The sequence below is a fragment of the Podarcis liolepis genome (assembly GCF_965112155.1).
Source record: "Podarcis liolepis genome assembly, chromosome: Z".
NCBI lineage: Eukaryota > Metazoa > Chordata > Lepidosauria > Squamata > Lacertidae > Podarcis > Podarcis liolepis.
Genome location: NC_139570.1, coordinates 34,178,142 through 34,206,140, shown reverse-complemented (window position 1 = coordinate 34,206,140; position 27,999 = coordinate 34,178,142). Strand labels below are relative to the sequence as shown.

At 46.2% G+C, this 27,999-nt stretch overlaps 1 protein-coding gene across 4 annotated transcripts; it reads right to left on the bottom strand.

The window, feature by feature from the left end:
* Window positions 1-10: 10 nt before the first annotated feature.
* Window positions 11-27,999, bottom strand: PTGES (prostaglandin E synthase). 4 transcript variants are annotated; one of them, XM_083485405.1, is made up of 5 exons: window positions 26,121-26,175; window positions 24,976-25,014; window positions 19,799-19,941; window positions 11,194-11,276; window positions 11-558 (listed from the first exon to the last, which is right to left on the bottom strand). In XM_083485405.1, exons 1-5 carry the CDS (start codon window positions 26,158-26,160, stop codon window positions 309-311), a joined length of 555 nt encoding a protein of 184 aa, XP_083341531.1. In that variant the 5' UTR covers window positions 26,161-26,175; the 3' UTR covers window positions 11-308. The 4 variants fall into 4 exon arrangements, with proteins under 4 accessions (XP_083341531.1, XP_083341530.1, XP_083341532.1 ...); XM_083485404.1 differs by lacking the exons at window positions 24,976-25,014; window positions 26,121-26,175 and adding an exon at window positions 27,870-27,999; XM_083485406.1 differs by lacking the exon at window positions 24,976-25,014.

Below are 27,999 nucleotides of genomic sequence, written 5' to 3'. Positions count from 1 at the left end.
ACTAGCGAGATATTCTTTACTGCAATAAGTGTTTATTTATTTATCATTTTGTGGACCTGAACCTCTGCACCACATGCCCATCAGCAACAGAAAGGTGCCTCCCCTCCTAGGAGAGATCGCCAAGCAAAATGTCCAGTCTGAAGATGACATGACTGAGAGTCCATCCAGGCAAAGAGATGCAGTGGTTTAGGTTGAAATGCACATCACCAGACCACAGCAAGGAAAAGGAAGAGCTTTATCCACCTCTTACAAACAAAGCCACTTGTCCATCTCGTTTCCCACCCCTTTCAAGTCTCAGATCAAAGCAATCACCAGGACTTGATGGCTGCAAAGAGTATCTGTAGGGCCATAGAGATGCAGGGAAGTTGGGCCACGCTGTAGGCCACTGAGCGTGTGGGAGCCCTGAGTTTCAGCAGGTAGGCCAAGGTGTGGACAATCCGGCCAAAGAAGAAGATCAAGAAGTGGATCCGGGCTACAGTCAGGTTGGGGTCCAGAAGGGAGTAGATTGCACCAAGGAAGAGAAAGGGGTAAATGTTCTCCATATCGTTGAGATGAGCCCTGCGGAGAAAAAAAGGGGGGGGTAGAACCCAGATAATCATTTATCTATTTTAGATTAGGAAAGGTTCAGAAAACGGCAACCAAAATTATCCCGGGTGGAGGATAGAGATATTCCCCTATGTGGGAAGATCACAGCATTTGGGGGCTTTTTAGTTTAGAGAAAGGGTGCATAAGAGGAGAAATAAGTTTATATAATGGGACACAAGTGGCACTGTGGGTTAAACCACAGAGCCTAGGACTTGCCGATCAGAAGGTCGGCGGTTCGAATCCCCACGACGGGGTGAGCTCCCGTTGCTCAGTCCCTGCTCCTGCCAACCTAGCAGTTCGAAAGCATGTCAAAAGTGCGAGTAGATAAATAGGTACCACTCCGGCGGGAAGGGAAACGGCGTTTCCATGTGCTGCTCTGGTTTGCCAGAAGCGGCTTAGTCATGCAGACCACATGACCCGGAAGCTGTACGCCGGCTCCCTCAGCCAGTAAAGTGAGATGAGTGCGCAACCCCAGAGTCGGTCACAACTGGACCTAATGGTCAGGGGTCCCATTACCTTTACCTTAAGTTTATATAATTAGGCATGGCGTGGAGAAAGTTCTTGTAACACCAGAACTTGTGGAGATCCCATGAAGCTGAATGTTGTAAGATCCAGGACAGATAAAAGAAGGGACTTATTCATGCAGTGGATAGTTGAACTATGGAACTTGTTCCTGCAGGAGGCTAAGATAGTCACCAACTTGAATGACTTTAAAAGAGGATATGGGACAAATTCATGAAGGCTGTCACTGGCTCCTAGCCACAGTTACTATACTCTGCCTCCATAGTCGGAGGCAGTCCTGCTTCTGAATTCCAGTTGCTGGAAGCCATAGGAGAGCAGAGTGGTTCTCGTGCTTGAATCCTGCTTGTGGGCTCCCCACTGGGGCACCTGGCTGGCCAATGTGGGAACAAGAGGCTGGTTTAGGTGGTGGTCTATTGGCCTGATTCAGCAGGATTTATCACTACCTGAAGGAGTCTCAAAGCGGCTAACATTCTCCTTCCCTTCCTCCCCCACAACAAACACTCTGTGAGGTGAGTGGGGCTGAGAGACTTCAAAGAAGTGTGACTGGCCCAAGGTCACCCAGCAGCTGCATGTGAAGGAGCAGGGAAGCAAACCCGGTTCACCAGATTACGAGTCCGCCGCTCTTAACCACTACACCACACTGCCTCTCTTTTCAAAGCAAACAGACCTGTTTGATGGATTTCATTGAAGTCTAGAATGCAGGTATCAGTTGGATTACATGTCTATTTGTACAAACATGGGCACAATTTGGGGGAGAGACATTGAAAATTGTACAGAATCCTTATTTTAGTGGAGGTAGGTATACAATGTGTACAAATGAAGTGCAAAGTTATCAAGCATTTTAAAAAGGTTGCACTCACTTTTTAAAAAGTGTGGGGGGTGGGGAAGGAAACATCTCATTGTGTCAACATAGGGGGCTGCCTTAAATTAAATCAGACCATTGGTACATCTAGCTCAGTATTAGGTACATTGACTGGTAGTAGCTCTCAAGGATTCCAGGTAAGGAGTCTTTCCCAGCCCTACCTGGAGATGCTGGGGACTGAACACAGGACCTCTTGGGTACAATGAAGTTATTCTGTCACTGAGCTATGGCCACATAAGAAGCCAGCGAACTTCTTTTTAAAATGTTTGGAAAATTCCCAAGCCTTGGTCAGGAAAGGGGAATAGTGGTTATTAACATCACTATTCCCAGCCAATTGGTGCTGTGCACCACCAGTTTTTGCTGGAGACTAAACTGGCCCCGGGATGCAGGTGGCGCTGTGGATTAAATCACAGAGCCTAGGGCTTGCGATCAGAAGGTCTGCGGTTCGAATCCCCGTGACGGGGTGAGCTCCCGTTGCTCGGTCCCTGCTCTTGCCAACCTAGCAGTTCGAAAGCACATCAAAGTGCAAGTAGATAAATAGGTACTGCTCTGGCGGGAAGGTAAACGGCATTTCTGTGCGCTGCTCTGGTTCGCCAGAAGCGGCTTAGTTATGCTGACCACATGACTTGGAAGCTCTACGCCAGCTCCCTCAGCCAATAAAGCAAGATGAGCGCCGCAACCCCAGAGTCGCCCATGACTGGACCTAATGGCCAGGGGTCCCTTTACCTTTTTAAACTGGCCCCTCTCCTTTCCCACCTAGATCTTGAAGAGATGTTTGCCCATCTAGGCTTCATAACAATTGTGTTTTCAACAGCAGACACAAAACTCAGCACACATTTTACAAAACATGCAGATGTTGGGGTGGGGGTGGGGGGGGAGATTTGACATCTACCTAGATGGGCGGAGGCAGATTCCATTTCTCCCCTGACACAACCCAGAGATGTCTGCCTACTTGGTGGGTACAGGCTAAACAAGCTCTATGAACAAGGGGGAAATTCCAGCACAATCTACCTTAGGTAGGTACAGTTGAACAACATGAGGCTGGTTTTAATAGGGTTATATAACAATAAGAAAGACGCACCCAAGTGACTGTTCGGGAATAAAGTCTCTACTGGCACCACTCCCAAACCGCAACTTTCAGACATGAATGGCTTTCCTTTTCACCCCAGAGGAAGGTCACCAGCTCAGACCTTGCCTCAACTGAGTCAGCTTTCAAATCTCCTTCAATCACTCATTTTCAGATTCCAAAAGCTTTGTAGACTATCTTTACAACTTGTAAGGTAGTCCACAAAGCTTTTGGAATCTGATAATAAATGCTCTGGGGCTTGGCATGATCTTCAATCGCCTAGAACAGGCACCCTCAACCTTTGCCCCTCCAGATGTTTTGGACTTCCCATCATCGCTGACCACTGGTCCTGTTAGCTAGGGATCATGGGGGTTGTAGGCCAAAACATCTGGAGGGCCGCAGGTTGGGGGTGCCTGGCCTAGAAGGCAGAAGAGGGGGAGCATGGCCAGAAGAAGCAATGTATCTGAATTCCAGTTGCTGGAAATTACAAGTGGGGAGAGTGATGCTATTGCACTTGGGTCTTGTTTGTGGGCTTTACTTTGGCACACCTGGCTAGCTTTTCTTGTTTTCCTATGCTCATACTAAGTCCCAACAATGAAAACATGAAATCACAGAAGACAAGACTTTGAGGACTATTAGCTGCAATGGCTACATTCTCCCTCCACTGTCAGAGGCAGAATGCATCTGAACCTCAGTTAGCCAGGAATCACAAGTTTCTGGTGAGTTTCTGGTGCACTCAGGTTCTGCTTGTGGGCTTCTCATAATGTGCATCTGGTTGGCCACTGTGGGAAAAGGATGCTGGGCTGGATGGACCAATGGCCTGATCCAGCAGGGCTCACCTTATGATGTTACATGTGATGTCTTCTGATTGGCAGATGGACATGGATTGAGGCAAATGGCCTTGTAGGCCACTATTGGCCCACGGGCAGGAGGTCTTCATTGAGGGAAATACATTCAGAAACGCACCCAGCAGGGTTCAGTTTATGTCTTTACGTTCTCCCTCCACTGTTGGAGGCAATATGCCTCTGAATGCCAGTTCCTGGGAATCACAAGTGGGGAGAGTTGCTGTCTCACTTAGGTCCTGCTTATGAGCTCTGTCCAGAAGCAAGTGAGGATTTAAAAAGAAATAAATTGATACAGACGAGAGTCAATTTCCCCAGACTTTTTTTTTTGGGTGGTGGTATTGGTGGTGAGGAGAATAGCAAAATCTGTCGCACGAATAATTATGCTGCATCCCATTTCAGAATAGCAAAATCTGTCGCACGAATAATTATGCTGCATCCCATTTCAGCATCCCCTCAGCAGCTGTTTCCCCTCAAACCCACCCACCCAAACCTCCTGCCTCCATTGAGAGCATGGAGTGGGGTTTAAGAACGTTAAGGACGTGGCTGCTGGATCAGACCAATAGCCCATCTAGGTCCAGCATCCTGTTCTCACAGTGGCTGACCAGAGGCTCCAGTGGGAAACCAGGAAGAAGAACCCGAGCACAACAGCACTCTCCCCTCCTGTGGCTTCCAGCTACTGGAATTCAGATGCATTGCTTTCAGTTCCATTCCACAGGAGCCATTTGACAGCCAGCAACGTGGATGACTTTAAAACAGTTCACTATGAGGGCCCTGAATCTCCCAACGTTCAGTTTCCTTGGATGTCTATGAGTTCTCGTGTGATGAGAGGAGGAGAATTTTTCCTCTCTCTGCCCACTTCCTCCATGCCAGCCATTATTTCATAAATTTACATTGTGTCACCTCTTACTCGCATTTTATGTCAGCTGAAAATCCCTAAATGCTGCAAGCTTTCCTCACAGACGAGTTGCTCAACCCCTTGATAATTTTGGTGGCCCCTTTCTGAACCTTCTCCAACCCTGCAATATCCTTGTTGGGGGTGAGGGTGAACAGAACTGCACACAGCACACAGCTTGTGGTCATTTGCAGCGGCAAAAATCTCAGGGAAAGCAGGCAACGGAACCCAAGCCTTCGCAGCTGGCTCCAATCACCGTGTCCTCATTAAGGCAAGATGTACGCACATGGATGGGATCGTTGCCATGGCAATGGCGTGGTTGCACCATTTCCTGGCTCCTCGGCCCCCCCTTTCTCTCCCTCCCCTTTCTGCATTTATGTATGCACACACCTTGGCCACAACCCAGGGCTGCTAATGGGATTATGCATAAACAAGTCATGCCACAAGCCATAACACCTCAATGGAACCATTTCCTGCCTTCAAGGGTCGGTGCAGATTAAGGGCCAAGTCTGGGGCTGTAGTGGGGGCGGAAGATGGTGGGGTCTAGAACGTTTATTTGAAAAGTCAACAACAGCAAAATAACTTTTGATGTCTTGGCTTGGGTTGTAGGGTGCAAGTTTCAGGAAGCACACAGCCCCCTGGGGACAAAATCTATAATGAAATGGACCAACGGAATTAAAGGAAAACAGTCGCTAAAAACTCTCCCCGGGTCACCAAGGAGGTCGTTTCCCTCTTGGCTGACAAGGAAGGAATGCAAGACACATTATGAATGTCCAGGAACCATAAGAAACTGCCTTATATGGACTTTGGCCCATCAAGCTCAGTACTGTCTACACTGGCTGGCAGGGGCTCTCCAGGGTTTTGGCAGGGAGTCTTTCCCCCCAGCCCTTCCTGAAGATGCTACTGGGGTTTGAACCTGGGAGTTCCTGTGTGCAAAGCAAGTGCTCCATCACAGAGTCCTTTAAAAATGAAGTAAGAATGAGCCCAGTTTTCATGGTTCTGAAAAGGGAGCTAGATTAAACAAGAACATATGACACTGCCTTCTACAGAGTCAGACCATTGGTCCCTCTAGTTCAGTACAGTCTACCCAGACAAGCAGTGGCTCTCCAAAAGCCGCTCCCCCCCCCCCCCCGCGCTTCAAGGAAGGAGAACTCAGTCAATTCCACCTTCTCTCGGTTTCTCTTTTTCCCAGTCCTAAGTGCTGCCCTCCACATTCCCACCTCATTTTGTACATTCTTTTCCTTCTTTTTAAGTCCTCGGCAATGGAGTGTGAATTTCTCCTAATAATAATATTATTACATGCAATTTTTGGGCAATACGTGCTGTCTATAAACCATACTTCTGCCATATTTATAGTTTCCCTTGATTCAACTCATTTTAGCACAATTTACCTTTGTATGTGCATTGTTTAAATTCACACTATTTGGCTGGAGAATTTGCATTGCAAAAACTTGAGAAGTGTACATTTAAAGGACAGACAATCCTGCAATTGTATAGTGGTACCTTGGGTTAAGAACTTAATTCGTTCTGGAGGTCCTTTCTTAACCTGAAACTGTTCTTAACCTGAAGCACCACTTTAGCTAATGGGGCCTCCCGCTGCCGGAGCACGATTTCTGTTCTCATCCTGAAGCAAAGTTCTTAACCCGAGGTACTATTTCTGGGTTAGCGGAGTCTGTAACCTGAAGCCTCTGTAACCTGAAGTGTCTGTAACCTGAAGCATATGTAACCCAAGGTACCACTGTAATAGGTTTTAAATGGTCTTAATTCTGAATCTTAATGTGCTGTAACCTTCACTGGGACCTGCTGGTGAATGGCAGGTAACAAATTAATATCACTGAAGTCTTAGAGGTTAGATGGCCAATGTCAGCGATTCTTTAGCTGTGAATATTGCATCGCAAGGGGTTAGACTAGATGGCCCTCCGGGTCCCTTCCAGCTCTTCAGTTCTATGATTCTATAGTGTTTAAGAAGACTGACAAGCTAGAAGGTGTGCAGAGGAGGGCAGCCAAGATGCTCAAGGGTCTGGAAGCCTCACGTGGAGCACTTGTTCAGCCATGGAACAGATTCCCTGAAGGTAGTGGGCTCTCCTTCATTGGAGGTTTTGAAGCAGAGTTTGAATGGCTATCTGTCAGGGGTTATTTAGGCATGGTTTCTGCATTGCAGGGGGTTGGACTAGATGATCCTTGGGGTCCTTTCCAATTCTACAATTCTTTAATTCTGTAGTGTTTCAGAAGGTGAAAATTTGGTAGAGCTGCCGCTTCATGCAAACTGAATCTAATTTCTTTCCTCATCCCTAAAGAGGGTGAAGGGTCTTTTTTTGGGGGGGTAGGGGGGTTATTTGCAATTACATGCTACCCTCCTGAAAGGATGAACCCCTGCCCACTCCCTAGAAGTCTGATTGCCTAGAACATGTCGTATCCTGCCAATTATGGAAGTGAAAGGCCCCATCAAATCCTTTGCTTACATTCCAAAGCCAGCTCTCATTCTCAAAGCAAACAGTGAGAGTTGTAAATCTCACTAGACCCGAAACACTTTTCCTGCGCTTCCTATGCCACAAAGCACCCTCTCCTCTTCATGACCATAGGTTCAATAGCTCTGGGGAGGAACTTTTACCAGCTTTTAAAAATAAATAAATCAGCCACTCCTCACTTGGTCAGAGCTTTTCCTTCCCCTCTCCATGACAGATGAGGCTCACCCCACAATGAAAGGGAAAGCCATCACTCCATAGCAGAAAGATCTCCACTGATGTCAGCCAGCTGACACAACTCTTGACAGCCTGTTCCTGGCAGCAGGGAGTATTTAAGGTGCACTTAATCCTCCTCAACACAGAAAGAAATCAATTAACAGTGCTAGGCAGCTGCTACAGTTGTCAAAAGTGCCCACAGGTGATATACCTAGGTGACTCAAAGCTGCTGCTTATTTTTGGTGCCTGGATTGACAGCTGCCTAGGCTGGCCAAAAAAATTTCAGTGTGGCTAGGAGCGCATTGGAACACTGGGTGAAGAGACCCAGTGCTTCCCAGCTCCACCATCCAGTGGCTCGCCTAGTTCCAGCACCCTGTTCTCCTGGTGGCCAACCAGATGCCCCAATGGAAAGCCCACAAGCAAGTCCTCCCCAGTTTTGTTCCCCAGCAACCTGGCATTCAGAGGCAGGTAGCATATGGCCATCACAGCTAGTAGCCACCAATAGCTGTGTCCTCCATGAGTGGGTCCATTACCCTTAAAAAAAATATGTGTTGATGGGCATCACCACTGTCTTGTGGCTGCAAATGTCATAATTTAATTAAGGGGGCAGAATTTATATGGAGCCATCAAGGCTTCTTGTTCTCTGTTGGGCTTCTTAGGGTGGGGAGTTTGCAAGCGTATAAGGCTGTAGGATTGGAAACCCACAACTCTATTAGCCTTTGCATCTATGACCAGCTGCTCCTCCCTCTCCCAAATCTGCTTTTGCATCATTTCCCTCTCTTAGCTATGCCCTCCCTACCCAGTCAACTCTGCTTCACCTCTTTTCCTTTACAAAAGAAACAAAACAAAACAGGACTTCACGCTTTTCTTTGGAAGGAACGCAGGTGCTTGAAGCAAGCCAGTCACATGTTCTCAAGGGGATTTCAGGGCCAGCTGAACACCAGCGGCACTTAAGATTCCTGTTCAGACTAGTCCTGCAGCAGTGCATTTAGATTCAGAGGTCTGGATACTGAACCATCACACTACGAGGCTTGCAAGTGTCAAGCGCTTTGAGTCTGTTGTGTGGCGTGGAGTGGGCAAAGAAGGTCCTTCAGGCCACTTTCATCTGTGTGTCAAAAACATAAGAAGAGTCTTCTGCATCAGGCCATTGGCCCATCTAGTCCAGCATCCTGTTCTCACAGTGGCCAACTGGAAAGCAGCAAGCAGGATCCGAGCACAAGAGCCCTCTCCCCTTCCCCTGTGGTTTCCAGCAACTGGTATTCAGAAGCATTAGAGCATAGCCCTCTTGGTTAGTAGCCCTCCATAGCCCTTTCCTCCATGCATTTGTCCAATCCTCTTTTAAAAACATCCAAGTTGATGGTCATCACTGCCTCCTGCAGAAGGGAGTTTCATAATTTACCTCTGTGCTGTAATTTTCATCTGTCCTGGGTCTTCCAACATTCAGCTTCACTGTACGCCCACAGAGTGGTGGTGTTACGAGAGAGGGGAGGGGGGATTTTCTCTCTCCACTTTCTCCAGGCTGCACATAATTCCTTAAACTTCTATCATGTTGCCTCTTACTTGCCTTTTCTCCAAACTTAAGTCCCAGACACTGTCTATGGATTAAGACACTTGAGACCCACCTCACAGCGGTACCTCGGGTTACATATCATAGAATCATAGAATCATAGAGTTGGAAGAGACCACAAGGGCCATCGAGTCCAACCCCCTGCCAAGCAGGAAACATATGCTTCAGGTTACATATGCTTCAGGTTACAGACTCCACTAACCCAGAAACAGTACCTCAGGTTAAGAACGCTGCTTCAGGATGAGAACAGAAATTGTGCTCCGGCGGCACGGCAGCAGCAGGAGGCCCCATTAGCTAAAGTGGTACCTCAGGTTAAGAACAGTTTCAGCTTAAGAACGGACCTCCAGAACAAATTAAGTTCTTAACCCGAGGTACCACTGTATTTATATCTGTGATTTTATATTGTTTTACACTCCTTTTTAATATTGTGTTTAAATTATTATAGCCTGCTGTGGGACCACCTTAGGGTGATGGGCGAGATAAAAGTAAAATAATTCACTGTTTAAGTTTGAGAGGTCAAGCCCAAATGGAATCTCTGTTTACTACCTGCTGTTATTGTATTATAACCTATAAAACCAATCTGGAGACAGGAGTCAAAGGGCAAAACAGTGGAAACCAAAGCCACCGTGGTGCAGTGGTTACAGTGTCAGACTAAGACCTGGGAGACCAGGGTTCGAATCCCCACTTGACCTGGAAGCTCACTGGGTGTTATCTTGGACAGTGCACTGCCTCTCTTAACCTAACCTACTTTACAGGGTTGTTGTGGGGATTAAATGAGCAGGGAGAGAACCATGTATGCCACTTTGAGATCCTCGGAGAAAAAAGGTAGGATATAAATGGCAATAAATAAAATAAAATAAATAAATCGGGCCAAAAACGGTTTGAAAAATAGTCCAAAATATTATCTCAGTTTGCATCTTTCTTTCTTTCTTTCTTTCTTTCTTTCTTTCTTTCTTTCTTTCTTTCTTTCTTTCTTTCTTTTTTCTTTCTCTCTCTTTCTTTGGCTCCAAAAGCACCAGATAACCTCTGTCTAAATATAGGTAGTTGTATCCAATGCTTGTCTTACTCAGAGTAAACCCACTTAAGTTAATGGGCCCAACTAACTTAAGTCCGCAAATTTCAGCAGGTAATACTCTGAGCAGAACCAACTCACAAGTTCTGTACGTTGAAACAATGCATAGTTTTAGCCTTACCATTATATGTTTTATCCTCCCTTCACCCTAAGACTGTGTCACTGGTGCTGGTACAGTTGTGTTTTTCATGGTAATTAGTTGTTGTTGTTTTTTAAAAAAGAACAAGAATGTTTTGTTTTTCTTTTGTTTTTTTTTAAAAAACTGCGACCAAACTGGATGGGAACCCTGCAGATCAACCTCAAGTAGATTAGTAGAGGAATTAACCATACCCTCCTTGAGGCAACAACTAATGAAGCCTTTCTGGGAGGAATGAGAGGTGCAATTTCTGAGAAGTGCAAGCGTTTTTTAATTGGGCATGACGTACTAAAGATTTGCTCCTGCCTTCGGCCAATTTAATTTGCTGGTTTCCGCACTGAAAAAGAACACTAGTTCTGTTCCACTTGCGTCTTTCCCTGGTCAAGCCAAGCAGCAAATTGTTTCTTTGGCATTCTTTGTATGTTTGTAAATAGATAGATTCTGTAGATATAGATACAGATACTGTATATAAAATTTCTGTGCTTAAGGGAAATTGAGATGTGATCTGTTGCATCTAGGGAAGAATTCTAAACTTTTAAATGTCACTAGATGTGACTAAATCTTCAGCTGGAACTTCCTGCATTGCAGAAGGTTGGGACCAGAGACCCTTTGGGTCCCTTCCAATGCTAGAATTCTACAATTTTATTATACTATGATTCTATGACTTTCACCTCCATCCCCACTCAGGATGCATGAATCTGTCCATTTTGCCCCCGCCCCCCCATTTCCCCAAACTTCTCCACAACTCTGGAGTGGCCTGTGGAGTTACCAACAATATGTCCTCAGTGATGCTAGGGGCGGCCAATCACATGGGAAGAGGGAAGGAACAACGCAAAGCAGCTTCAAAATCTACATCACTGGTTAGCCATGGAAAGCAGAGCCAGCAATTGATTGGCTGAAGTGCAAGGGAAAGATGGCCTCCTAATGGTGCAAAGAGGAGTTTTGTTTTTATTTTTAAGACTCACCTGCGGCATCGCTCCACATCAGGGTCTTCCCTGTGGTATTGCAACCCTCCGTGCCTCAGAGCATCCTCCGGATTGGCAAATGCCTGGAGGAAAACAAGGTTCAGTTAGTTCACGGCAGGTTCATAATAAGAACTTCTCCCTGCATCTCCCCACATTGTAAGCAGTTTTGCTAAAAGCACAATTGCTGACAGAAGTGAGGCACTTTTCGCATATCACGCTTGTGCCAAGGTCAAGGTGTTACTATCAGTATATAAAGCCCTTAACAACTTGGGGCCAGTTCACCTGCAAGATTACCTTACCCCAAATCCGTCCGCTCAGCCGCTTTGATCTAAGGAACTAGCCCTGTTACAGGTACCATGTCATACCTGTCTTTAAACTTTGGAACTCCCTGCCTATTGGTGTCAGGCCTCCACCTTTTCTGTACTTGTTTTGGTTTCTGTACTTAGAGTTGGTCTCTAAGGTGCTACTGGACAATTTTTTAATTAATTTAATTATTTTTATTTATTTTGACTGCATCAGACCAACACCTACCTGAATCTGTACTTGTTTTGTTTAGACAAACCATCGAAAGCTGATGCAAATTTCAACCTGCTTTTGGTTTATTGTTATTTTAATTTTCCAAAAGGCTTAAATTAATTTTTCTTATTCCTTTGTCTATTTTGCAAATAGCTTTAAGGTTACTGTGTTTTGTTTTACAACCAAGCAGGGTATACATTTTAGGAAATAAATAAATACATTTTCCGATGGAGGAGCCATCAAGAGTGAAGCCTACCTGTTAGAATAATCTCTGGCTACACTGAGCCTTTCCCCAAGGCGAGCAAGGTTCTGTTTTACTTTGTTATTTCCTCCATGCACACTGGCCACAGACCACATACTTCCGGGAACAACAAAAACCCTTTGGGCAGATCCTGTCTTTGGTCAGGAGTTGGGGTGGCCTGGGTAGCCATTGGCACAAAGGAGGGTTGCTGGATCTGCAAAAACTCTCAAGGTTCACACAGGAGAAAAGGGTCCCTGAACAAGCCATCCAGGAACTCATGTCACAAATTGTGGGGAGGGGCCACAGCTCAGTGACAGAGCATCTGCACTGCATGCAGAAGGTCCTAGGTTCAATCCCAAGTGGCATCTCCAGGTAGGGCTGGGAGAGACACCTGATACCCCAGGCAGTTGCTGCCAGCCAGTGTAGACAATACTGAGCTAGATGGAACATGTTTGACTTGGCATAAGGCATCTCCCTAGGCTCCTGTTTAATCTAGCCCTTTATTCACAGCCACATGAACTAGAATCTTGCTTCATTGCCTAAGGAATCCTGGGAACTGTTAAGGGTGTTGAGAGGAAATATGATAGCCACCTTCAAGTGTCTGAATGGCTGTCCCACGAAAGATGGAGCAAGCTTGTTTTCTCCCATTCTGGCGGGTAGGATCCAAATCAATGGCTTCAAATTGCAAAAAAGGAGATTCTGACTAAACATCAAGAACTTTCTGGCAGTAAGAGCTGCTTGAAAGACGCTCATAAGAGGTGGGGGACTCTCCTTCCTTGGAGGTTTTTAAGCAGAGGTTGGGTGGCCACCTGTCATGGATGCTCTAGCTGAGTTTTCTGCATTGCAGGGACTTCGATTAGATGACCTTTGATGTCTCTTCTGACACCACAATTCCATGAGTTGTCAGGACACCCCTATTCCCCCACAGAGCTACAACTATCAAAGTTCCCTGGGAAGAGAGATTGATGCAGAAATCCTGGGAGGGGAAATAGAGGTCTCCTAACAACTGGGTTAAACCACAGAGCCTAGGAATTGCCAATCAGAAGGTCGGCGGTTCGAATCTCCGCGACGGGGTGAGCTCCCGTTGCTCGGTCCCTAATCCTGCCAACCTAGCAGTTCAAAAGCACATCAAAGTGCAAGCACAAAGTGCAAAAGCACATCAAAGTGCAAGTCCCGGCAGGAAGGGAAACGGCATTTCCGTGCACTGCTCTGGTTCGCCAGAAGCGGCTTACTCATGCTGGTCACATGACCCGGAAGCTGTACGCCGGCTCCCTTGGCCATTAAAGAGAGATGAGCACTGCAACCCCAGAGTCGGTCACGACTGGACCTAATGGTCAGGGGTCCCTTTATCTTTAACAACTTTTAAGACCCTTAAAAAACTGCAGTTCCCAGGTTTTTTGGGGGGGAACACCATGGCTGTTTAACATAATATGATACTGCTTTAAATGAATTGTGTAGATGAGGCTCCGACAAACCCATACATTTAAAGCTTCCAAAGAATCCCTGAAGCTGCTGTTTGTTCAGGGTGCCAATACATAGTCTTTACCTAGCATTTGGTAGCTTCCTGTGTTTACTAAGGAAGACCTACAAGGCTATGAGGACTAGTTTCTTGCGTGCCAAACCACAATTTGGCAATCTGCCTTGTAACCTATTCGCAGGATTTTATGCGAATGAACTCAGCTCCAGAACATCTGACAAAGATGCCTGCAACTTCACACTTCAGGCATGAAAGTGCCAAGGTCTGGCCCCTCCCAGGAGCAGCCTCGGGTCATAAGTGTCCTCTCAGCTCTAAAACATTCAAATTAATTACCAGCTTCCTTGAGGAAGTGGTGGAGACTGTGGAATGCTTACACTTGAAGCAAACTAGTCCCAGCAGAACCCCTTTAGGGAGTGCAGAAGCACTGATTGGCATTGCCCTCTGCAGATCGCACAACTTCTGATTGCAGGGATGGGGGAGAGAAGAGAAGGCAGGCTGGTGCATGAATGCTCCATGCAATCCAGGCAATCTCCATGCAACAGGGAGAGGCTGGGGCAGAACCTTCCCCCCCCATATCCCAGTTTGCCAAGTGTGCAGAATTTTTTTTATATGGGAAGTATTGATTCATTCTTTTAATTTATGCTAGATTGAATGTATAAACGTGTTTCTTGCTTCAAATATTGTAAGATACTTTGAGTCGCCATGGCAAAAAAGTGACCAATAAATTTAATTAATAATTATAATTGGAACAACAAGGGATGGGTGAATATGCCATAGTTGGTTTCTCCAGTTTTCTCCTTTTCCCTGTCTCAAACTCACTTCTCCACATTTCCACAACAGCTTGCAATTTATTTATTTACTTTTAAAAGCCCTCATTTTAATAACCCAGCATTTTAATATGAATTCCTCCAACACACACACACATTTCTTCATGAAACTTTGTCAAACTCATTATTCTTTTCTGCAAAGAATATTTCCCCATATATTTATATTCCCCCCCCCAATATGATACATTTCCGCACATTATTTTTGTGAACATATGCATTTTTTTTGCACGTTTCCCCCAGATGTGGGCATTTTCAGGCAGATTACCTGGCTGGGAAACTGCAAAAATGCAGAGATGTGCAGATTTCAAAGGATTGATGTGTTTTGGTTCCCATACTGTTTGTAAAGCACACATTAGGTAGATTTGCCTTTTAAATGCAAACAGAATTGAAATTACCCCCCATCCCTACTCTGAACCTGCTACCGCCCCTTGCATGTTGAAGTAACATATTTCCGAAAAACACCGCCAGCTGGTTTTACAAACTGGCCAAATGCAGTTTATGCATTCAGTGCAGCAAGAGATGGTGCCTCTGAGTTATTTTCTAGCATTCTACATGTGGGGAAAGGCTGGGTTGGCTTGCAAGCTTTCTACAAGTGTGGGGCTGGTGGGGGGGGGGGAGCAACTAAATATGCAATCCCAGCCAGCTCAAAGCTTTAGCCCTCAATTCTGTTCATTTTGTAACTCAGCCTCAGAGACAGAAGATGTGAGATGTCTTCAGACTGTGCTCAAAGACGGATGTTTTAAAGTATTTTCCCCACTCCAGGAGATTATGAGCTTTACAGATAGTGTATAATAAAAAGCGAAGACTGCTTTTTCCCATTCCAACAGGCTTTTATCAGAATCTTGGGAGATTTAGTAGAACATTCCACCCAACGTCACTGGCTGCATGGCTGTGTCTGTGCCTGGTGATTTACCACAACTGTCTCAAGTTTGTTGCAACACCTAATGCAAGGTGGCAGTCTCTTATGAATAAACCCCAGGTTGTGAAAGGAGTTCAAATAAGCCATGCTCTTTAAAACATTCCAAAAGAATATTAAAACAACCACCACCTCCAATAAGTCCACAGCTTAAACTGCAGTAAAATCCTGTTTTGGTATTCCAGTTACAGTCACCATTTTGGGTTTCTTAATTTGAAACAGTCAGGATTAGATTATTTCTGGTTGCCTTTTCATTAAAAGTTCCAGGCATTGCTTGCATCACAACTGCAGAGGTTTTGGCATTGGATCACTTCCAATTTCTTAAAAGATCCAGCACCTAATCCTGGATGTTGCAACAATCTGTTTTGAAAACGGAGAATGTACAGACCCTGTTTGGAAGCTAGCAAGTGTCCATTGGAAGCCAGCTCACTATTTTGAATACAAGCATCTCAATTCCTTTCCAAGACAAAGTTCTTTTAAAAGAATGGTGACAAGGATGATTTTGAAAGCCTGGAGCTATCCAAGGCCATTGGCTAACCCTGGTTGACAATTGTCCAGATCCCCCTTCAAATCCCTGAAGGAGTTGTTTTGCAACTATTTGGGATTTTTCTAAAAATGAATTATAATGTGAATTACCGATGGATAATTTGCATTACTTTTAACATTTCAGGAAAGCACTTGAAACCTGGAGGGAGTGGTGAAATATCAAACAAAGAGTCTACTGAGAATGGACCCACTGAAATTAAGAGATATGAGTTATTAGTCATGGCCATTATCTTCAATGGGTCTACTCTAAGTAGGACTAGCATTGACCACGATCCCTGAAGTTTAAACTTCCTTTTCTCTCTGATGGGTGATGTTTTGCAGCCTGAAGGTCACATTCCCTCCAGAGCAATCTTCAGTGGGCTGCATACATTGGTGGGCCTGGACAGAGGGAAAAGTGGGTGCAGAGACTGACTTTCTACAGTAGCCTAGGTTCAACTCACACAACTTTCAGAGACTTGTATATGCAAACACACACCACTCTCTTCAGCACCCACCCAAAAGCAATACAGATTTATGGTTCCGCCACAATGAATACTGTATTGTTTTGGAGCGGGTGCAATAGGAATAACAGGATAAGGAAAATAAAAAAATTCCTTCCAGTAGCACCTTAAAGACCAACTAAGTTAGTTCTTGGTATGAGCTTTCGTGTGTATGCACACTTCTTCAGATACACTGAAACAGTAGTTGCCAGATCCTTCTATATAGTGAGAAGGTGGGGAGGGGTATTACTCAGAAGGAAAAGATTGTCATAAGGAAAAGATTGTCATAAGGAAAAGATTGTCAGGAAAGACTGGGGAATGTCACCTGCTCCTCAGATATGTCCCCATTACCCCAAAGACTGTTGGTATGGTGGGCTTCTGCCCACTCTCCACAGTGGATTTTTTTGGGGAACTCTGCCTCCTCTCCCTGGAAAACAGATCTCTCCATTTACTTGCGTAGGGAAAGGGGTGTTGGGGTGAACCTTGCCCCCCCCCCAGCATAATACACATGGGGGAGGGAATAGTTTTTAATCCCTCCACCGAATCATTAGGTGGAAAATAGTTCATTATGATTAAAATCTAGAGCTGTTCATCAAACAGTTTTCTGCTTCGCTACTCCTATTCTGGGTGAGCTCAGTTAGCTTTCCCTAGTTAGCTTGGTTTTGTTATACTGAAAACTAAAAACTAAAATTCAGACATCACATAAAAATGGAACATTTGCTTTATCCCCCAGCTCTACAAAACAACTTGGGACCTTGGGGAGGCACCATGCCTGGTTAATGGCTTGATCCAACTTTGACACACAGAAACCTCCACAAAATCCCCCTATTTGCTTTGTAATTTGGGAAGTGGGCAGTTGGCCATGAACCCCCTCCCCCAACACACAGAGCAGGTTTGGGCACCATCTGAAGTGGGTCCAAAAAGAGATCAACTGTGTTTTGGTTTGTTTTATTGCATCCTAGACAACCACCTATAACTGCAGAACATAGCAGTCAAGTTTTCTTTTTCCAAATAACAAGAAGTGAAAGCTAGATTTCCAAGAAGTACTTGAGAAGGCATTCCTTCCCTTTAGGGAACAGGAAAGAAACTACAGCTTTTTTAAAAAAAGAGAAAACAAACTCATTATTTTTAACATCACTCAAACTTCCGCTAAGCAGAAGTCCCGCTAAGAACATCAGAAGTATGGACTGGATCAGGCTAGTAGCCCGTCTAGCCAGCCACCTGCTCTCTAAGTGGCCAAAAAGATGTGCATTATGGGAAACCTACAAGCAGGACCAGAGCACAAGGGCACTCTCCCCTTCTGTGGTTTCCAGCAACTGAGATAGAGAGAGACATACTGCAGCGCAAGGCAGCAGCAACAATTCTAGGCTGAATCAAGTCTAGTACAGTGGTACCTGTGGTTGCGAACGGGATCCATTCCGGAGGCCCATTCGCAATATGAAAAGAACGCAAACCGCAGCGGCACTTCTGCGCACGCATGGGTTGCGACTTGCGACTTCTGTGCATGCGCGTGGCATCCTTTTGCGCTTCTGCGCATGCGCGAGCGGCAAAACCAGGAAGTAACCCTTTCCAGTACTTCCAGGTCGCTGCGGGACATAACTTGAAAGAACGTAACATGAAGCAAACGTAACATGAGGTATGACTGTATCCAGATCAAGGAAAGTAATAGTACTGCTCTATTCTGCCTTGATCAGCTCCCCTGCTCCCACTGGAATCTTGCGCCCAGTTCTGGGCAACACAATTTCAGAATGATATTGACAAGCTGGGAGATGAGGCAGAGGAGGGAGACCAAGATGATAAAATGTCTGGAAACTAAGCCTTACAAGGAACATTGAGGAAGTTGGGTATGTTTAACTTGGAGAAGAGAAGACTGAGAGGTGACCCAATAGCTATCTTCAAATACAGTGGTACCTTGTGTTACGTGCTTAATCCATTCTGGAGGTCCGTTTGTAACAGGAAACTGCTTGTAACACGAGGCGCGCTTTCGCTAATGGCGCCTCCCACTGCTGCCGCACCACCGGAGCGCGACTTCCGCTCACATCCCGGGGGAAAAGGTCACAAGGGGACCTACTTCCGGGTTAGAGGAATGCGTAACCCGCAGCATTCGTAAGGGGGACGGTACATAACACGAGGTACCACTGTATCTGAAAGGCTGCCACATGGAAAATGGTTGAAGCTTGTTTCCTGATGCTGCAGAGGGCAGGACCTGAACCAATGGATCCAAATGATGAGAAAGGCGATTCCAACTAAACATTAGGTAGAACTTTCTGATAGCAACAGCCATTTGAGGGTGGAACAGACTCCCTGGGAAGGCGGTGAACAATCCTCCATTGGATGTTTTTAAACAGAGATTGGATAGCTGTCTGTCAAGGGTTTCTTTGGCTACGAGTCCTGCATTGCTGGGTGTTGGACTAGATGACCCATGGGGAGTCCCCACGGTTCTATGATCCTATGATCTGTGCACAGGATAGTATATAAGTGGTTATTCACAATCCTGCTTTCAACATTGCAAAAGTTTCAGGGTGGCCAGACTGCTTCATCCCCAGTCAATGCTATATAACTCAAGAGTGCCCCTCCAAACATCAATAAAACTGCTGGGCAAGCATAGCAAAATAACTAATAAGGTGGAATGATGTGTAGACAGTCATTCCCCCCCTGCAAATTTCCTTTGTTAGTGTTATCATTACTACAACTGTAAAGGCAATTGAAATCCTCCTTCTTGGGGTGGGGTGGGGAAGAATGCACACCATAGATTCTGTCTACCGAACTGGCTGAAGGAGTTAACTTTGCACAGCAATCAGAAGAATGATCACCCATTTAAGATTTGGAAGAGCTTTCAGCAATGTTTTTCTTCAGGCTGCTCACCACTATTCTGCCTTGGTCATCATTCTAAAGGGGCTGATTTAGCTCTGTGTAAAGTTGTCATGTGAACAAAAAAACACATTCGGATTGTGTGGCTTCTACACTATTGGCAATCCTGCTCCAATGGAACAAAAATCAGATTAAAAACAAGAGACCTGGTTCTAAATTAGTTACAGGAGTGTCAACTTCACCATATATTGGCAAATTAGTCACTTAAAATGCCTGCTACTAGATCCTTGACTAATTTTGAATCTACTGAATTGAATCAAGGACACGGAAGCAAAACACGGGTCTCTATTATTTATGAAGAGCTCCAGGTGCTCACCATTGGTCCCTTGGTGGGCCTTAAAAGTTACTGGAACAAGGATTTAAATATTCAAAGAGAAGAATCTGAAAGATGGGTTAGCTGCTTTTTTTATTTTAACACCTCAAAACCCCCCATCAAATTCCGATTGGGAAGTCTCTCATAAAAATTCCACAACCTGTTTAACATTTCTGGTTTCCCTTTTTCTTTTTTGCAAAGTGTGTTCAAAGCCCAGTTTGGGGGGAAATGTAAACAGATGCAAGACAGAGAAAGCTAAACAGTGGCATCTATTAAATGCATGAAATGAGATCACAACTTGCTGCAAAATACCAAAAAATTAAAGAGAACCATTTTCAAAAGCCACATAGAGGGCACAAACTCCTTCTACAATCACACAAGTGCCATTTTTTTTTTAAAAAAAAGAATGACTTGCCTACCTTTTTGCGAAGCCTCACTTGCCCTGTTATGACGGCTACAGCATACATCTTTATGACCAAAAGGGTGCCAAAGAATATGAAAGACACGAAGGCTTCATTCTCCATCATTTTCTGCATGGGAAGCGAAGAATCGATGCTGTTTCCTGAGAGAGTGGGGTGGGGTGGAGAGAGAAACAGACAGAGAGACAGAGATCTGGAGCTCGTTTTTCCTTCTGAGGTCTGAAAACTAGTGCCAGATTATATCATGTAAGAAAGGGGTTGGATCAACATTAATCACCAGATCTACTCTTCGGATGGAGCCTCTACCAGTCAGCATTGCAACATGCAACCCTTTGGATTTATATTCAGAAGTTCCATTATTTGTTTATTTGTTGCTGCTGCTGCTGTTGCTCCCCACCCTTCACCATCAGGTGAATTTAAAATTCAGTATTACAAACCGTTTAAAACAAGTTACAATCACAGGAAGGGGGTGGGTCCTGAAAACCTATATTCCAGATGCAATGGCTATAAGCCAGGATAACTATGCTCTGCTTCCACGATCAGAGGCAGGAATGCTTATGAATAGCAGTTGCTATTCATAACACAGGAGCCGAGTTAGGGCTATTGTGCTCTGATCCTGCCTGCAGGTTTCCCATTGGGGGATCTCACTGGCTGCTGTGAGAACTGGATGCTGGACTAGATGGGCCATTGGCCTGAGCTTGTAAAGCTGCTCATATGGAAGTCTATTGTGATAGCAGAACCTCCATGCTCAAAGACAGTCTACCTTTGTATACCAGATAATGGGGAACAACAGTTGCACTCAGGTCTTGCTTGGGGACATCCCATAATGGGCATTTGGTTGGTCACTATGAGGACACGATGCTGGACTCGATGGGCCATGGGCTTGATCCAGCAGGGCTCTTCTCATGTTCTTAGGTGTCCAAGGTTAGGGTAAAGAGGAGTGTCTTTGGCATATGATGGACATTGTCCAATGAAGATGTCAGATGCACCTCTGTGGGGACGAAGTTCCACAACTTAGGTGCTGCCACAAATAAGTTCCTCTCTGGGGCTGCCAGCATCCTGAATGCCTCAGGACAGTAGAACTACCAAGATGACCCCCTCTGCTGATCTTAACACCCAAGAGGGTGGTGGTGGTGGTGGAGAACTCTCAGTTCTTTGCTGCCCAAGTTGTTGAGGGCTTTAAACACAAATGTGAACACCTTGAATCGGGCCCAGAAATAGACTGGCAATCAGGAAAAGAGAGCAGAGAATCACTGCTTAAGGCAGGCACCCCCAAACTCGGCCCTCCAGATGTTTTGGGACTACAATTCCAGTCATCCCTGACCACTAGTCCTGTTAGCCAGGGATGATGGGAGTTGTAGTCCCAAAACATCTGGAGGGCTGAGTTTGGAGATGCCAGGCTTAAGGCAAACAAACCACACAGGTTTAAGATTAACCACCACCTCCTTTAAGTGTCAGGGGTTGGGCAAGATTTAGAGGCATGGCAGTTCTATAGCATACAGACCTTCCAAGTGTCCCTTTTCCAGGGTAATCCCAGATTTACAGAAGCCATCCCGGTTTCTGATTTGATCCCAGAATGTCCCGCTTTTCATTAGGATGTCCCTATTTTCATTGGAGAAATGTTGGAGGGTATGGAGTTATCTGACCCTCCCAGCTATCCCTGTATAGGGAAAGTTTTTATTTTTAAAAATGTTTAATGTTTTATTATGTTTTTATATATGTTGAAAGCCTCCCCGAGTGGCAACCCAGTCAGATGCGTGGAATATAAATAGTAATTCCCCCCCCCCTTTTATGGAATAGGACTTTCCTATTTTCATCAGAGAAATGTTGGAGGGGAGGAACATGTTGCTTGCAAACAGCGATTCTCTTAAGAACGTTGTGGTTTTTTGAGAAACTCCAGGTTAATCACCGAGACTCGTGAAATTCTGGCTAGACCATGGTTGCAGACATGCCAGTCACCTTTCTCTGAAATCTGTAACTGCAATGGCAATGGAGGGCATTGCGCAATTACATCATGCCCACAGCGAGAGCAACATCAGGTTAGCATTCCCAAGATATGCCTTCAAACAGAGTTAAGGAACATTTAGACCTCAAGAAGTGGGTGGTACTCCATGCTCCCCGTCCCTTTTCTAAAAAGGAGCACCCCCTCCCCTTCATGCAAGAGATGCTCCTGATTTAAAAAAGGCATTGCCTCATGGGGGGTGGGTGGGGGCGGGGAACGCCTCTCCTAAGGTGGCCCACCACATATTCATTGGAACCCAATTCCCATCAGCCCCAGCCACCATGGCAAACAGTCCAGGAATGATGGGAGTTTGAGTCCAAAGACACCTGGAGAGTCACAGCTTATCCTGTCCTGCCTGAAAATCCTCTGGAATGCATCGGGGTTTCGTGGCTGCAGTTAGGGGGCTCTTTAACAAGACAGGGCTTGTCATGGAACAACTTGCAAAGGATTCCCAGAAAATCAGCCAACACAGAAGTTCCTTAAATAAATCTGCATATAAGATGTGGAGAGCCTCTGGCCCAAAATACGTTTCTGGACTGCAACTCCTATCAGCCCCAGCAGGCATGGGTCCCCACACCAGTGGCAGACCTTGGGGTCTCAAATTTCAGTGCCCAGTACAGCTGACACCTGGCCTACAGGGACAGCCAGAAGCTCACCAGGATGTCAGGCAATAGTACTGTATCTCCTAAGCCTGGCTTCTTCTGCATGTAAAACACATTATCTGCCACTGAGCTATGACCCTTCCCATGAAAATAAGATTCTAGTCCTCATAACAGTGGCACCCCCAGAGTCTCTCACCACTCAGAGATCTGGAGCAGGCTACAATGTGATTTTATGGGAAAGGGCTATAGCTCTGTGGTAGAGTATCTGCCTCGCATGCAGAAAGTCCATGATTCAGTCCCCGGCCTTGCCAGGTAGTTCCAGGAATGTTCCCTGCCTTGAAATCCCAGACAGCTGCTGCCAGTCAGTGTAGACAATACTGAGCTAGATGAACCCAGCCATCTGACTCAGCTTCCTGTGTTGATTCAGTGTTTTATTCAGAACAACAGGGACTAGAATTTTACTTTATTTTTTTAAGGGGAAGTGCACGGCTCTGCGTTAGAGCACCTGCCTTGCTTGCAGAATGCCCCTGCTTCAGTCCCCTGTGGCATCTCCAGGTAGGGCTGGGAAACATTTTGCCCCATCAACTTCTGTCAGCCAGCACCAGACAGCCTCCTTGATAACAACCAATCAGGGAGCCACTCTATTAAGTAGTGGGTGGACATAGCAGATGACACAGAGCTTTCTCCAAGTAGTTCTTTATAAGTACAGTGGTACCTCGGGTTACATACGCTTCAGGTTACATACGCTTCAGGTTACAGACTCCGCTAACCCAGAAATAGTGCTTCAGGTTAAGAACTTTGCTTCAGGATGAGAACAGAAATCACATGGCGGCGGCAGCAGGAGGCCCCATTAGCTAAAGTGGTGCTTCAGGTTAAGAACAGTTTCAGGTTAAGTACAGACCTCCAGAACGCATTAAGTACTTAACCCGAGGTACCACTGTAAGCTGGAACTGAACTGAACAGCAAACAGCTCAGTTGGCCTGCTTTTATAGGCAAGCTGCCTAACAACATTGTAACAACAAAAGCCCAGGGTTTCCTGCCTAAATTAATTTTCGTGGACCTGAGTTAAAACTATATACAGTGGTACCTCTGGATGCGAACGGGATCCATTCCGGAGCTCTGTTTGCATCCTGAGCAGAACGCACCCCGCGTCTGCATGTGCGTTGGTCACGATTTGCCGCTTCTGCGCATGCGCATGATGTCATCACATGCGTCAGCAGCAAAACCCGGAAGTAACCCATTCCGTTACATCCGGGTCGCCGCAGAACACAACTTGAAAACGCTCAACCTAAAGTGTATTTAACCCGAGGTATGACTGTACACAATACCCCTGGTGGCTAGGGTGAGAACTTCAATACATAACACACTCTCCCTGTCATTGTCTCTGGCTCTTCTTACTAGCCTGCTTTCCAGTCTACTGGTCCTGATGGGCACCAAGAGAGCCTCAGAGCCCACCCATAGGGCCCAAGTACCACAAACCTCACTTGGTGCAAGAACCCAACAGGCAATACAATCCTGACATGTTCTGCCATATAGTCAGCCAATCCCAAAAGGAAATGACCCATAAGGAAAGGGGGGATATGGGTGGAGGGAAAGAAATAGACAAGCTTAGATGTTGGTGGAAGGGTGGCAGCCAACAGCTGAGAGAGCTCCTGCCCCTTTAACAGATATGCAGAGGAAAACCTTACAGCAAGTGTGGCTTTCCACCTACTGAAAAAAAGTCCTCTTCTGCCCAGGTGTTAAAGGGGCAGGAGTGCTCTCTGCTTTTCACACCTGGCCAGTTTCCTTGATTGCATGCATGGACACCCCACTTGTTCCTCCAAGGAGCTCAAGGTGGCATCCATGGTCCTCCTCATTTAATGCCCACACCAACCCTGCCAGGTATTGTAAAAAGTCATTGGAAGGGCAATGTCCAAGTTTGGGGTGTGTGCTCTTTGGTGAGAGAACCCCGGCAGAGGTTTAACATGGCCAAGCATGCAGCAAAGAAAAGTGTGGAAATATAAGCTGTAAAACCTTTAACACATGCCTTTAACGTATCCCACTTGCTGAGCACAGATAGACCACATGTTTAGTCCTTTCCTTTCACTCAGACAAAGAGATGGAAGAGGCAAGCAACAGCAGCAGGTGGTTCCAGAGGGAAACAGAGCAACATCTAACTAGCCCAGGGACCTTGGCAGTTGCTCAACAATGGAAAGCTCCACTGCCAGCCCCAGACTAAACTTCCAGAGGCCCCAAGGTATAAAGTAAAACGCTGAAGCTTTACAATTCACACACCCATAAAGAACAATTTCTCTCTCTAAAAGAGTCAGAAAATAGGGGGTGGCCCCTGGTCAACAAAAGGCAGTTATAAAACAGGGGGTGGGGGTGTTTGCAAGATTGCAGCATTTTGGAAAACACTGCCTTGCTTCCGGCTTGGAATGGAATGCTAATTTGTTTTGCAAATGAATTCCTGATGTGACATTCTGGAGCAGAGAAAGCATCCCTCATGCTTGGCTCCCAGACAAAAGTTGCATTCCAAGACTGAGGGGTGGGGGGTGGGGGAGCAAGTGGATCCCAGCCAATAACACACTTACCACTAGAATGGATTGAGAGTAGGAGCGACAGCAACTTTCCTATAAGGAGAACCACATCCCTGATTACTTCAGGATAAACACAGCTCAGCCATTCAGCAAAGGACTCCTCCAGCTGCTCTGATAGCAGGCTCTGATATAGGGGTGGGAAGCTGTCACGTGTACCTCTTCTCCAGCCAAACAGAAGAAGAGGGAGGGGCACCACTGAGATACTTGTCATGCAAAGTTCCCATTTGCCTCTTCACAGGGGTGCCCCCCCAAACCATAGTTAGTTTGGGGTATCACCCATTTGCATAGCTCACGCAGGAGCCCCAGGTTCAGCACCCAAAGCATTTCTAGGTGGGGCAGGGAATGAACCCTCTATGAAACCCTGGAGAGCTGCTGCCAGTCAGTGTAGGTAATATAAAGCTAGATGGGGAAATTATCCAACTTTGTGTAAGGCAGCTTCCCGTGCTCCTGTTTAAAGCAGCCTTTAAATATGAACCATAAGGACTTTCTGCTTGGTGTACATAAAGTCTCAAGTTCAATCCCTAACAACATCTCCAGATAGGACTGGGAATGATCCCTGCCTGAAACCACAGAGAGTCACTGCCAGTCAGTGTCGACAGTGCGGATCTAGATGTCATAACAACAGCAAGTGGACATTTTCACCTCTGCTCTTTAAAAGCAGGAAGAACATTGAACCTGGTACCTTCTGCATCCAGATGCTCTATCACTGAACAGATTGAGCAAATTAGGTAGATTTCCACTCGTAGCTGTCAACTTTTCCTTTTTCTTGCAAGGAATCCTATTTGGAATAAGAGAATTCCCTTAAAAAAGGGAAACGTTGACAGCTATGTTTCCACTAAATTAATCCCCCCCCACACACACACACCTAATACATTTAAGTGAAGATTGAACCTGGAACCTTTTGTATGCAAAGGCTATGCTGCACCACTGAGCTACAGTACTTAGAAAATTAAATAAGATTTTAGTCCTCATGTTTCTGAACCAAAGGCTGAATTGAAAAGGAACATAGGAAGCCACCTGATACCGATTCAGAATATTGGTCCATCTGACTCAGTATTGTCTGCACTGAATGGCAATGGCTTTTGTGGCGGGGGGGGGGGGTGTGTGTGTTAAAGCAGGGAGGGTTCTTCCAGACCTACCTGGGAGAGGTTCTAAGAGCTGAACCTGGGGCTTCTGCATGCACAGGTCAACAGCTGAACAGACTGGGGGTTTGACTCAGTACAAAGTGGCTTCCTTATCTGCTCATCTCTCAGTAGATCACAATCTAACTTCTGCCCCTCCCCTTCTGGATGGTGTTTGCCGCTTCACACACAGCAGCTGCTGCTGGTGACTGTTTTGAATCCTGGCTAAACCTGTCCTGGGACCATGTTTTTCCAGCTTATCTTTAACAAAATGAACAATCACCCTCTTGGCGTTTATATCAAGGGAAGACAGGCTATTGGAGGGTGAATGAACAGAGGGGTCGTTAATTTGCTTTCAGCAAAAAGCCTTACTATTCTGTATATATACACACCAACCCCTCTCTTGAATGCCTTGTTATTACTGCATTATGATAGATATCGATTTCAACGCTGCAAAAAAAGAATTGCCGTATTTTTCGCACCGTAGGGCGCACCTGACCATAGGGCGCACGTAGTTTTTAGAGGAGGGAAACACACACAAAAATATTCTGAATCAAATGTTGCACTAAACTATTTAAAGCAGCAAAGCGGGCGGCTCCTGTCCGCTTTGCTGCTTTAAACTGAGCCTCAGAGGAGGGTAGTAAGGGGAACCATGGCTTATCTAAGTCCAGTTAATAATGCTGAGCCTGACCTATGGCCATTGAGATTAGCCTGGCCATCTCAGTGGAAATCTGGGGAGGCTGAGGTGGACTTTCAGTGGTCAAAGTGTGGTTGTGTCTTCCTGCCCGGCATCTATTTCCTGCCCTCTTTCCCCCCTGCACCCCTGCACCCTGCTTTGAGGGAAGGAAGCAGAGCCATGGATCCTCTGCTCGCAACTGCAGTGGATTCCCTCCACTTTGAAGCAGGAAAGTGGGAGAGGAGCTGCTTACACAAGTGTAAGCTGCTCCCCTCCCACTTTGCTGCTTCAAAGGGAGCCGGGGTCCGCTGCCTTCGCTAGCAGGGGATCCATGGTCCCCTTCCTTCCCTCCTCCGTGATTGCTTTGAAGCAGGAAAGTGGGAGAGGAGCTGCCTACAGAAATGTAAGCTGCTCCCCTCCCACTTTGCTGCTTCAAAGGGAGCCAGGGAGGGGGGAATCCGCTGCAGCCATGAGCAGCGGAGGATCCATGGTCCCCTTCTTTCCCTCCTCCGTGGTTGCTTTGAAGCAGGAAGGTGGGAGAGGAGCTGCTTACACGAGTGTAAGCTGCTCCCCTCCCACTTTGCTGCTTCAAAGGGAGCCGGGGAGGGGGGAATCCACTGCAGCTTCCCCCACCTCCCGGAGAGCCCACAGAAGCCGTGAGCTCTTTAAAGGGGCTGCGTGGCTTCTCCTGGCTTTTCTGGGAGGTGGGGGGATTCCCCCACCTCCCGCAAAACCAGCAGAAGCCACAAGCTCTTTAAAGGGGCTGCGCGGCTTCTCCTGGCTTTTCTACAAGGTGGGAGAAGGGACTGATGCAGCCAGTCAGTCCCTTCTCCCTCCTGGGGAAAAGCCCGCAAGAGCGCACAAAGCTTGTGTGCGGCTCTTGGGGGCTTTTCCCGCCTGCCTCCCCCCTGCATTCACTCCATAGGACGCACACGCATTTCCCCTTGCTTTTTAGGAGGGAAAAGGTGCATCCTATAGAGCAAAAAATGCAGTAAGCTACAGGAGGGACCTTCCTAAAACTGCATTCCTTAATGCTGCCACCTGCTGGAGAAAGCCCTCCTCTTTAAAATTGCATCCACTTCGGCTCCTACCTGTTAGGAAAAGGAAAGAGTAGGTAATCAGAACCTCAGGGTTCAGGAGAGCCTTGCCTGGGTTTATCCCCTCACCACAGCTCCATGAGGATGTGGGAGCAGGGCCCAAAATCATCCAGCCGAGTTGATA